This window comes from Odontesthes bonariensis, chromosome 6 (assembly GCF_027942865.1).
Source record: "Odontesthes bonariensis isolate fOdoBon6 chromosome 6, fOdoBon6.hap1, whole genome shotgun sequence".
NCBI classification, from domain to species: Eukaryota; Metazoa; Chordata; class Actinopteri; order Atheriniformes; family Atherinopsidae; genus Odontesthes; species Odontesthes bonariensis.
In genome coordinates, this window is record NC_134511.1 from 31,002,019 (window position 1) to 31,015,165 (window position 13,147).

The following is a 13,147-nucleotide window of genomic DNA, read 5'->3' on the forward strand; positions in this document are numbered from 1 at the left end:
CCGGTTTTGAGTGCTCTGATTTTGGTCAAACTAACATGTTTACATGAATTTTAAACATCTAGTTTGGTTTGGCTAAGACAATAATTAGCTTCTTTTAGCATCATGTAAACGTTCTGATTGTGGCTGACTTACCACTTGAGATTCATCCTGCTCTTTCTGGCAGTATGTTAATGGTGGATGAAAGCAGGCCTCTATTACTTCCTCATCGATTATAGCCAGATGAAGTGGTTGCTTTTGTAAACATGTTTCTGCAACCGTTCAGCAGATTAAACAGATGTTAGCCCAGTGAGTTGGTGGTTTACTTTTTACCAACACCTCACTCCTTGTAACACAAGACTCTTGAAAAATTGTAAACTCTCTCTTAGTGGCATGCTAAAAGGCTGGGGCCAGAGTTTTTATAATACAACTAAAACACCACAATTAAGCAGAAAATTTAGAAAAATCTCTTGTAATAACTGGAAAAGATTTGATCTTTGTGCTGAAATTTTAGGGGGAAAAGCCTGATGTTCAAACTTTATCCTGTGTTCAAAGAAGCACATTAAGAGAGAAGTATTTTTCCTTAAAAAAAAAAGGGGGGGGGGGGGGCTTTGAGGCTTCCTTTTAATTTGCCTTGAGATTTGGTTTGGCAGGTTCATTCTCTGCTGTCATAGCTCCATGTGCACCTCTTCAGAGAAGTAGCCGTCCACTAAAACAAGACCTTGGCGAAACAGTTGTGGGGTAGAGAAAGGAATTAAAATGTAAGTTTTCCTGCCTGACAGAAGGATCAACTGAGGATCTGAGGATGGTTGGACCAGCCTTGATTGAAACTCAAGCTTGATGAATGTACTGTAGCTGTTCACTGTCACATCACTGCATTTTCTATGTTTTGCTTTTTGAATCTGCTGAAAATTCTCTATATTTGTGCTGCTGTGACAATCTTCTTCTCCGCGCATGTGTGAGGCACTTTTTTTTTTTTTTTTTCTTGCTGTATATTTGGTTGTTAGACTTGTTTATCTGTTCATAGCTTTTGTCACCATCTGAGACGATCATATCGGATTATGACACGAAAGACAGCTTTTTTTACTGTATTTTTCACAACCAAACAACAGACATGAGACATCTGCTGTTTACAGGACAACTTTCAGTCTTTTTAAATGTAACCATTTCATGAATGTCCTGCGGGAACCTTGCCAGCGAAGCAAAGAAAACCTTGAATACTGAAGCGTTTTTAACCAGCTTTTTCTTTTTCTTTTAAATCTTGACATATGAGGACCAAAAACGCCAACTTTTTTCTATGTGCTCTCATGTTTCTGCAGAGTTCACTAGGAGAAAGATTATGCATTTCCTGTTTTTTTTTTTTGTTGTTTTTTTCTTTCTTCTTTTTTTCTCCTTTGTATTATTGTAGCAGGTTTCACTGGGTCTGGTTGTAAGATGACGACCAAAAGATGCGTTTTCCAAAGAACCATCCTACTGAGTCACCAGGCAAAATAATTTTGCACTAATTTAAATTGTGAATGTACAATAAAGATATTGACTTTTGACAATAAAGTACTGTTTTATTCTTTGAGAAATCAATGGAATTATAACAAGCATAGTGACTTATAGCATATTTCTTATCTACAAGACTGTAAAAGTGTATTTAAAGCAAAATAAAATCCATACTACATAACCTTTATGGCTGCATGTATTATTTTAAAGTTGAAGAAAGTAACATTCATACTGTAAGTAATTCATTTGTAATTAAAGTTTCTTTTCAGCATAATTATTTGAACCCTTATCCCCCTTTTTTGGGGGTAAATTTGGCTGGGAAAACGGTTGAAATTAAATTTCCGATATCACCACTTTTCTTCAAAATTAATGTTCACATTACAGAAATCATGGTTTTATAATGAAATTGGTTTTATTCTGTGCTATTTCCTGGAAATCATTGAGGGTTTTTTTGGCCACGCAGGCGTCCAAAAGCACTCCATAACAAACACTGATGCAATCCAATCAGTTTGGTTGTTAATCTTTGACATTACATGACTCTAATTACTCTAAATGTATGTATGATTATTTATTAGCAGTTTTTTAGTGCGTGTACATTTTTGCCACCAAGATGTCCAGGGGGTTAAAATCCTACCCTCTACCCTCGTTTTTTTTAGATTTTGCTTCTAAGCAGCCAGCCATGTGTAATTAGTCAACAGATGTGTGGGTATCAATATACCAACTAGCTTCATCATGAGGTTCTCTTACATTTTCATCAGCTGCAGAGAAGCAAAAAACTAAGATTTACTGACTAAATATTAATAAGTTACTATTTATGAGAAAAATAAATATTTTTCTCATAAAAAGAAAATCATCCATTTGAGCATCAAATACATTATATGTGTATTGTAGTGGCGATTGTCGTACGCAAGCAAAAGAAGTCCAATGTCCAATACTTGAAGATTGCGTTTGATGGTTTATTTATCCAGCTGGCAAGCAAATAATACAGATCAAACTTTTCTTTGTTCTCTGCTGCTTCTCCTGCTCTGGTAAAAAACCATAGGCCCCACCCCAATTCATACTGGTCCTATACCAGTCCCTATACTTATAGGAAATGGACCCACAGTTCTTCCTGTCTAACTTAAAACAAAGAAACAAGAAACAAACAATTATTAACCTACAAATAAACTTTGTAAATAACCCCCCAAAATATAAAGTAAACCAAGAATAAATTTGAACAAAATTCAAAGTAATGGAGATAAGGAATAAATAGCTCCAACAAGTATATTAGGTAGCAGTTCAGGAAGCTGGTCATGGTGTTGAATTGAACAGTTTACAGGCTCTTCTGTTATTTCATCTTTATCAGAGCAACACAGTATATCTCTGCATCTTTAATTTATTGGTTCTTTTGTAACTTTGTTTAACAGAGAACAAAGAATTGATTTCCAGTGTCTTTCACTGACCAGCTTCATCGTGGTTGGAAAATATCAACATATTTGAAATTTGCAGGCACCAACACACTGAAAAAAAAGGTTGGGAGAGGGTTGAAGAAAGGCCAAAAAAAATGTTAAGATTATACAAGTAACTGTTCTGTAAGATTCTACAATCAGAAAATTATTCAGTGACAGGTGAGGGTGTTGGGATTGGGTGTAAATGGAGCATCCATCAAAGGCTTAGTATTATCCAGCAAGGAAAGGATGTGGATCAGCATCAACAGAGCAGAATATTGCTAAAAGATTCAGAGTCTGGGGAAATCTCAGTGTGTAAAGCCAAAGGACAGAAACCACTATGACCGTCAAGCCCTCAGGCGGCACTGCATGAGAAACCATCACCATAGTGTGAGAGTCAGACAACAACAACAACGACTGTTGAACAGCTGACATCTTGTATTCAGCAAGAATGGACACAAATTCCTCTGAAAAACTCCAACAATTAGTCTCAGTTCAGACAACCATGAAAAAGCCTCATTTAAAAAGTGATTCAACACTCTAAATATGCTTCTGTCTCCTTTCCTTCATTTTTGGCAGGCATCATTTTTCTTAAATTTGCTTCTATCTTCTAAATACAATGAAGTTGATCAGTGAAAATGCAGGAAATCATGTCGTTGTACTTGCGCCTGTTAAGTAAACGTTCAGACGAACAAACAAATTCAAGCTTTTGTTTCATTTTGGAAGATGTCCCAACTTTTTGGGAAATGAGGCTTATACTTTTCCACTGTCTCACCACAGCTTATCGTTTCCCAGGCTAGCTTATCGTGTGATTTAATCACAAATTTTTGTTGGATCGATCATGAACTGTGCATTGATGTCAGACTGTGAGGCATGTGGGGGGTGTCAAGGTCGAGGAGCCTGTATAGATTTATACTGTTGCCCCACATGGTATTTTTGTACTAAGTGATTCAGTTGTTTTCATTGACAGTGTATCGCTTCTCAAGTCCTACTTTTATTTAGACAAAACACAGACTGAAGCCAGCAGTTAGAGAAAGCAAAAGTGAAATGAAGTGCTCTAAAACGACCCTGCCAGTTCTACTCATTCCCTGAAACCTCAGAGAAGTTTTTTTTATATTGGACAGTCGTTTAAATCCTTTATTCTGCCTAACGTGTAATCAGCAGTGATGTCAGCTTCTGTAGAGCAGCACGGTTTAAAATCAGCTTCTCTAAAAGCAGTTAGTGACTGTCCTTCCTCGCATCCTCTGAAATCCCCTGCATTTCCAGCCACTGGCTTGGTGCTCAGGTGGTGTGTTTGCGCAAAAATGGAACTATGGGGACTGACATCACCAATTAACACAGATCATCTGAATCAGAAATTATAGCCAGTGTATCCGGGGCCCCTCCTACCAGTGTGGAGAAGCTTTCTGTTGTCCAGCAGCATGAATCCAAGGCTGCAGTGAGCGGTGCAGCAGCGGAGGAAGAACACCTTGAGAACTGTCGGGGAAATGATCGTTTAGCGCGAGGAGAGCAACACGTGAACGAATTATACAAGTGACCTTAGGGAAGAGGTGAACGCCGAGATGAGTGTCCCCACAACAGAACATGGAGGTGAGCAGGCGCCTGTTCTCCAGGGACTGTGGGAATGTGTGAGAGCGGGGCAGGAGGAGATCCTGCCGTCCCCTTACCTGCCGGCGTCCTGCGCCTTCTTCATGCACATCCTACTCTGCGCGCCTTTTCTCGCGTTGGACACGCTGGGGAGCGTGTGTCAGCGTGTCAGGTCGTGGAGGATCGCGGCAGGCTCAGGACCGCCGCCGTCTCCCCGGCGATGGTTTGAATGTTTTTGCAGGATCTTGTACAAATACTTGACAGCCGTCATCCCCGCCACTGCGCTGTTCCAGTTCCTGCGGAGCCCCGACTTCCCAGAGCTGGCTCCGTCCTGCCGGCAGCTCTTTGTGGAAGTTGTGGCATGTTTTCTGCTGTTTGACACGCTCTTCTTTGTGTTGCACTACGGGTTGCACAGGTGAGCAACACACATTTGTTGTGTTTTGAGATTCAGACCACCTCTGGTATTCCCAAAGATTGCTTGCAAACTTGTACTTTTCCCGTTTCAGAGCTTATTGAATTCTGCCTCAAACAGAAATAAATAAATAAAGTCCCTGCAAATATATTTGAGTAGTTTTAATTGGATGGCTACATTTAACCAATAATTATTGTTGATACAAGACTTGATACCCATACGGACATTAATCTTTTCTTGCAATATTGTAGTGCTTTTCCACTAAAGTGACAACATTGGTAGAGACAGCTGCGTGCTTGTGTGTGTTCCCCGTTAGGGTTCCCTGGTTGTACCGCAAGATCCACCATATGCACCACCAGCACCACCTTCCCTTCGCGCTGGCGGCTCAGGACGCCAGCTCAGCGGAGCTGCTGTTGCTGCTGCTGCTGGCTCTGAGCTGCGCCTGGGTTCTGGGCTGCCACCCTCTCAGTGAGGTCATCTTCCACCTCCTCAACAGCTGGCTGGCGGTGGAGGACCACTGCGGATACAACTTACCCTGGGCTCTGCACAGGCTGCTTCCCGGTCTGGGGGGAGCCCCCCACCATCAAACCCACCACAGCATGCAAAGCGTCAATTACGCCCCCTACTTCACCCACTGGGATCAGTTCTTTGGCACTTACCGTGCATCAGCGCGGCTTCTACGTCCAGCATCAGGAGACAGTCGCAGGTGACAAAGAGGAGATACATGAAGGATCATTTCTGCAGGTTTGGTTGTTTCATGCACACTTGATGAGGCATATGGGAAGTCAGTGTTTACAAGAAACCAGCAGGTGTGTAACAGTCACATGTCCTGCAGCATCAAGACATTTCCAAAGATGTGTTATGATTGGATTTGTCTTAGAGATTATGTATTCATATTCTGTATTTTACTAAATAATATAAGTTTCTCGTTTGTACTTTTCCACTCTGCTCATACAAACGCAATGTATGTCCAAGACTTTAAGATGACATAGCGGGACAAAACAACGGGGTCAGATAAAGCCTCTCTATAAGTCAGATAGGTCAGATAGGTCTGGTACAGATACACGCCGAAAACAACCCTCACACACTCGTTGTTTATCACATCCCAAAGAGCATGACGAAGACGGTGGATGGCCTGCTCATGTCACTAATAACTGGCCAATTATACTCAGTCGCGTGTAAGTACAACCTCTGTGAGATAAAGGTATGAAAGTATGACATTTTTCCGGATATCTGGGCTTGGGCTGATGGATTTCCTGAGAGGGCTCTGTCACTCCGAGTCCAGCGCTGCCATACTTTACATGTGACCACCAATAAATACTTTGTTTAACTTAAGATTTCTCCAGCTTGTTCTTGGGCTTCAAATGAAAGATTCGGGCCAACAGCTGGTTCCTCAAAACCTCATTTGCAGTGAAATGACTTACTGTTAGGTTTCTCTTCTTCCACTCACTGAGCCGTGGACAAACGTCATGCCGTGTTTATAAAGTCAAAGCCAACTTTAGAATTGAAATCTCTGATTTATAACTCGCCAAATAACTAACACTGACACAAAGAAGAATTGCCTGACCGGGTGTCATATGCTTTCAAAGAGCTTTGGTTGGCACAAGGACGCTGATAATGTAGCAGTTTACTTTTTATCATGTATGAAGTTTCCTTTTTTTCTGTGCTTGTTGCTTTGCTTTTTTTGCAGGTAGAAAACTGATACCACAGACTTTTGAGCTCTGTATGAGGCCACTGAGAGCATGCAGCTAACTTTGTCCAACTTTGCTTTAATGTGACTAATGTACTTTATATGTCCTACTAAGTAAGGACACATAAACAGTCAGGTCATGTAGAATCTAAACATTTGAGGAAAACCAAGTACATTTTAGGAGATTAGTTGTTTTAGTCTCAGGCCCGGGTTCTTGCTTTGGGGCTGCAGTCAGTGATTTGGTTGCACTGAGTCTCTCGGCTGTCTCTGTTACATTGTAAATGGGTTCCATGGAGGGTTTTACTGCACAATCTAAAGCACATGTTTTTAAAATGAGACACTTTCCCATTTGTATTCGCATTTGTAGCCTATTTACCGCAGAGTTGTCTTCATCAGTTATCAGTAAAAGATGCAGTCTTTGGGTTTAATTTCTGAAGAATAAAAATCATGACAGATATTTTGTAACTACCTATAACTGGGAACTCAGTGAAGAATGATGGCAAAGAGCTTGGATTTCTCAAGCTTCCTGCACTTCATTGGCATGTTAAGTCAAGCCATTTTCTATAGTCCAGTGTCACAAATTGGCCTCAAGGGGCTGCAGCAAAAATTTAAAAAATGTCTGATTCACAATGGGGTCTGTCAGGATGACAAATTAATATCTTGCCAACAGTTCTACAGAAGCCTTAAGGCACTTCTCAAGTTATATCTTTTACTTCCAAGCAGCCTGACTGTCATAACTATTTTGAACTGGTCTTGAGCAATAGTTCCTACATGGAGAGAAAATAGACTCATTATATCTATGCGTGCATGTGCATGTGTAAACCTGTTTGTTAGTAGCCTTGTGTACTTGTATGTGTAAAACATGATTTGTAAACTGTGAAGAACATGTTACGGACAAAACGATAATTACGAATTCAAAAAGCTTCCTACACACACAAATCGTTAAATACGCATGCAAGAATCACCCCATGGTTGTTGAGATATTCCCCATGAGTCTATTTTCTCTCCATATTCTCAAGGCTTTCCGAAGGTCTTTCAAACTTTTTTTTTAGGACATTGTCTGCTTTTTAAATCAGTCAATGTTAGTCCATATTCTGTCCAGTCCTTGGACCCGACTATTCTCAAATGAATGTGTTTGTTTGTTTGTTTGTTTGTTAAGCAACTTAATACTTATCTATTAATCATTCAAGCACATCAAATACACCTAACTCAAGGGATAAAGCAGTGTTGTGTCTACTCATAACAGACAACGTAGCCAGGGAAGATTCTAGGATCTGACCTTTGGGGGGGCTCAGTCCCCAGGAAGCAACTGACATCCGTTCTTGACAAGGAATTATGAGGCTACTGAATTTAATCCAGTTTTTAAATTTCTTTGATTCTCAATGATCTATTTACAAGTTCCACTGACATACAATCCCCCCACTAAATGAACAATTTCATTGGTTGAGAGTCTAATATCTTCCTAAACCTATGATGTATAACATTAATGATTAAGGATGAACAATGATCAACATGCAACGAATTTGCCACCTTTTTTAGCCAAAAAAATCAAAACGATTAGACAAAACATTCACGCAACACAGACAAACAAGAAAACTAATCTCTGTCTAAAACCTAGAAATAACTAAAGAAAGTCCTAAAGAAGAGAACTCTAGACGCCTCTATGATGAACAACTACAGACCTGTCTCTAATCTCTCTTTTATATCTAAGATTATTGAGAAAGTTGTATTTAACCAGCTCAACGACTTTCTGAATGAAAGTGGAAGTCTTGATAACTTTCAATTAGGCTTCAGACATCATCACAGCACTGAAACAGCTCTGGTCAAAGTGTTAAACGACATAAGGTTGAATACTGATTCTGGTAATGTTTCAGTCCTGTTTCTGTTGGACCTCAGCGCTACGTTTGATACTGTAGATCACAGAATCCTGTTGCACAGGCTGGAAAACTGGGTTGGACTTTCTGGAGCGGTCCTTAACTGGTTCAGGTCCTACTTAGAAGGCCAGAGTTATTTTGTTACAATTGGCAGCTATGAATCTGAGCGAGTGGCCATGACTTGTGGAGTCCCCCAGGGGTCAATTCTTGGACCTCTTCTGTTTAACTTGTATATGCTCCCTTTGGGTCAGATATTGCAGAACTTTAACATCAATTATCACAGTTATGCTGAGGATACACAACTTTATGTGTCTCTGTCACCAGATGACTGCAGCCCAGCAGACGTACTGTGTCAGTGTCTGGAGGAAGTAAACACCTGGATGAGAGAGAATTTTCTACAATTAAATGAAGACAAAACTGAGATCATTCTGTTTGGTAGCAAAGAGAAGAGGGTCAGCGTTGGTAAATATCTTGAGACTCGGGCCCTTACAATCACTGACCAAGTTCGTAACCTCGGAGTGTTGATAGACTCAGATCTGACTTTCAGCAGCCACATCAAAGCTGTCACCAAGGCAGCTTTTTACCATCTCAGAAACATCAACAGAATTAAAGGTTTCCTCTCCCAAAAAAGACCAGGAGAAACTCATCCATGCATTTATCTCCAGTAGACTCGATTACTGTAATGCTCTGGGACTTCCCAAAAAGAGCATTAAACATCTGCAGCTCATCCAAACGCTGCTGCTAGAGTTTTAACCCGGACTAAGAGATCTGAACACATCACACCAGTTTTAAAATCTTTACACTGGCTTCCAGTTGTTATAAATTGGCTTTATTCTTAGACTTTATGTATTCATATTCTGTAGTTCTCTAGATGATCTATTTTCCTAGTTTGTACGGTACACTCTGCTCATACAACGCAAATGTATGTCCAACACTTTAAGATGACGTAGCGGGATAAAATAACTGGGTCAGATAAAGCGTCTCTTAGGACAGATAGGTCTGGTGCAGTAGATGCACGCCTGAAACAACACTCACACATCGCTTATCACATCCAAAGAACATGACGAAGACGGTGGATGGCCTGCTCACAGCATGAGTAAATATTCAATGATGCGTCGTCAAATGTAGGTACAACCTCTGAGATAAGGGTGAACATAAATATGAAATGTTTCCAGATCTCGGGACTTGGTCGGACGGATTTCATGTGAGAACTCTCTCTCTCCAAGTCCAGCGCTGATACTTGACCTGTGACCTCCAATAAATACTTTGTTTAACTTAAGACTGCTCCAACTGGTTCTTGGGCTTCCAATATAAGGAATCGGATCTAATAGCTGGTGCCGCGACCCCGTGAATTGGATGTTATCCTCATGGGAAGGGTCGGTAAACTAATCCACGGTGGTGGTCAGACTGATAAATCATAAAGGACTAAGGGAAAGAGTTTTTGTTATTTTTAATGAAACTGTGGGGGTGGTTCGCCATTTGAAGAGATTTTTGCTGTGACAGAATACAGCTCTCAAATGGTTTGTGCATATTGGGGTTGGAATAGAAAAAGGGGGGAAGTAAGATAGGGTGTTTCAGAAATTGGTGAAGTAAAACGAGTGTGTGGACTGGGAAATGACCCCGAGCGAATCAAGCGCACAGGAGTTTTAGAACTTGTGTAGAAGCTTCTTGATACGGGTCCTACCACTCGGGCACTGAGCCCTTCACCCATTCTGACTAACACGTGTAATAATATCTAAATAGGTCACAAATAATGATCAGTGAGTGGAAAACATGTGAACCCGGCTCTTTGGGGTCGGTACTATTTGACACCTTGACGAGATGGAAAAAAGGTCCCAAAAGAAGAAGAAAAAAAGGGGACTGACAGATAAATTGGACTGGAGAAAAGCAGAAAAAAGAGTGTGCGAGTTTGCTCCACTGAGGCTGAGTGTGTGTGTTCAAAATGTTTTCAAAACAAACGAGAGAGTAAGAATCAAGCGCATGCATGATACAGAAGGAAAAAGTTGATATATGAAATATTTGATCCCAAAGTTTATTGACAAAAGTTAATAATTTTTTTTCAGCATCAACGCACTAATAAGAGACCTATAAGGAAAAAATCAACAGATTTGAAGGCGAGGCCTGAGGTTTCTAACTAAAGATCAGCTGTGCAGCAGCATCACAGTAAATAATGAATCACACAGATTAAAAGCTCCAAACACTTTTTCAGATAACTGATAACCTCCAAGCTGCTCCATAATGTTATTAGTTGTTCTCTGTGTCATAAAATACTATCACCCTAAGAGTGTCTCATCTCAATCCTGCTTCTTCTACTCTCATTCAGCCTGAGAGCGAGGACAGTCCAAACAATACGTTTATCTACAGACTCTGAGTGATCATTGGCCGGTACTTTAAGAGTACAAGAACTACATATGATAATGGAACATGAATATGATTAAGAGAGATACCAAAGTACTTAGATAAACTGAAAACAGCTTTTCAATGCAAGAATCACAGTGAAGAGATAAGAAGCAATAAAATGTCCAAAATAAATCCAGGAAAACAAGACATTCATACAAGTTGTTGCTGAAATAAAATTTACACAAGCAGAGCGTTCAGAATATTTCCTCCTTTGATTGAAAAGCTGTTGGAACAAAAACAAATGTTCTACAAAGTGAGACTTTATGATTTCCACCTGAAGCAGGACTGAGATCAGACAGTCAGACCATGTGACATAGGTTGAACAATCAGGATTTAACAGCAAGGCCAGACAGTCAGATGTCAAACAGCCGTTTATCATCTTAAAGCAGTAAAGGTTAGCTGTTATTATTTTAGAGATCATATTAACATAACTCCAAAAATTTAGCTTATCTAAATAGATCTCCTCTGCCTCTCTTCACCAATTCTGAGTTGATAGTGATCAATATCCATATACCATTTAACTATTTAACTGCAGCAGATCTATGAAACAATTAAAATGCTCTCTTAACAAAGCAGCAAAGTGCTTTATAGAGAGGTTTAAAATAGGTTAGATTATTAGGATATTAACAAAAACACAACAAAAGGCGCTACAGGCAGATACCACCAATAGCTTTCTTAAAGAGGAAAACTACAGCTGCAGTGAGACTGATTCATAACAAGACAATATAAGTTTTGTTTTTATGACGCATTCAAAAACAGCCACAGTGACCAGAGAGCCGTACAAGAGAAACAATATATCAACACAATTAGCAGTTTCTAACCCTGCAGATAAATGATAATTGAATTAAACAGTATAGCATTGGATAGAATGGATGAAATAGAAATAAAATTATGTTTACAGTTAAAGAGATGCCACTCAACCATAGTAACAAACTGAGAATTTTAGAACATTTTAAATAATTAGAGGTCTGAGCCGCTCTGATTGGAAAAGGAAGATCAATCTGTTTATAAGAAAAGTTTTTGTGACCTCAGCCGGCGCCCTGTTAAACACCTACATCAACAAGAAGCAGCTGCTCCAACTGGAAGGCAAGACAATGAAAAAGAGAAATAAGTCATTAAATGGCTTACAAGAGAAATTATTCCAATATTTGGGGTACCAGAAGTGATAAGATCAGACAATGGTACTCACTTCTCTTATGAAGAACTAAGAGAAATGGAACAGATGTTTGGAACTGGACATAAGCTCGGTGAAGTCTATCCCCCAGCTTCACAAGGACGAGTGGAAAGAGCAAATAAGAACCATCAAAAAGGCCCAACAAACTCTGTGCAGACCACAAAGTTAACTTGGGCTGAAGCTCTCCCTATGATGTTAATTAACCTGAGATTTACTCCAGATGCCACCATGTTGTCAGGTTGTCCCACATGAGGCCTGGGCAGGGAGAAAATACCCTGTTCATTTACTACTGCACCAACAGGCTCACCCCCTCTTCTACGACAGTATGAAAACTTGTGTGAATAAGTGAAACAACTGAATAACACGGTGATGAGTATATCTCAACAGGTTACAGAAATGCTCACTAAGGAACAGGACCGCCATACTTCACCTGTGTAAGTAGGAAACTGGGTCCTAAAGACAGTCAACAAACGTAACGTAAGTTACGAATGTAACTACGGATCTGTGAGACCGAGGGATGACCGTCACTACGGTCTTAAAAAGGAATGATCACCTTCGTTCTGCCTATCACCGAAACCATATGTCAAAAAACGTCACGCCCGTGACCTCCGGAAGCAGAACGACCTGCGTTAACAAACAGCAGGGATTGCTCCCGGTTCAGTCTCCTACCTTGAGCGCCTCGGTCTCACAGATCCGTAGTTACATTCGTAACTTACGATCTGTTTCGACCTCACTCTGACCGTCACTACGGTCTTAAAAAGGGATGACAAACACCAAAATGGTCGCGAAGAACATAAAAGCTAATTATTAAAACCTCGCTCGGTCACGGACATGAGGGCGGCGTCGCCGACCGAAGCTGGGCGAGTTACATCCACCCTATAAAACCTAGTAAAAGTGCATGGCGTAGACCATGAGGCCGCTGCACAGATATCGTCTGCTGGTACTCCCCTGAGGGCAGCCCAGGACGTTGCCATACTTCTGGTAGAATGAGCTCTTATACCAGGAGGGGCTTGCATCCCCCGTGCCTTATAGGCATGGGAAATAACCTCTACTAGCCAATGGGACAGCCTTTGCTTTGAAAGAGGCAACCCCCTTTTTGCTGCCCCATAGCAGACA

The 13,147-nt window shown here is 40.6% G+C and overlaps 1 protein-coding gene across 1 annotated transcript; it reads left to right on the forward strand.

The window, feature by feature from the left end:
* Positions 1-4,308: 4,308 nt before the first annotated feature.
* On the forward strand, positions 4,309-6,202 carry ch25hl3 (cholesterol 25-hydroxylase like 3). The gene is made up of 2 exons (XM_075469084.1): positions 4,309-4,896; positions 5,210-6,202. The coding sequence occupies exons 1-2, from the start codon at positions 4,457-4,459 to the stop codon at positions 5,601-5,603; spliced, it is 834 nt and encodes a 277-aa protein (XP_075325199.1). The 5' UTR covers positions 4,309-4,456; the 3' UTR covers positions 5,604-6,202.
* Positions 6,203-13,147: the final 6,945 nt, after the last annotated feature.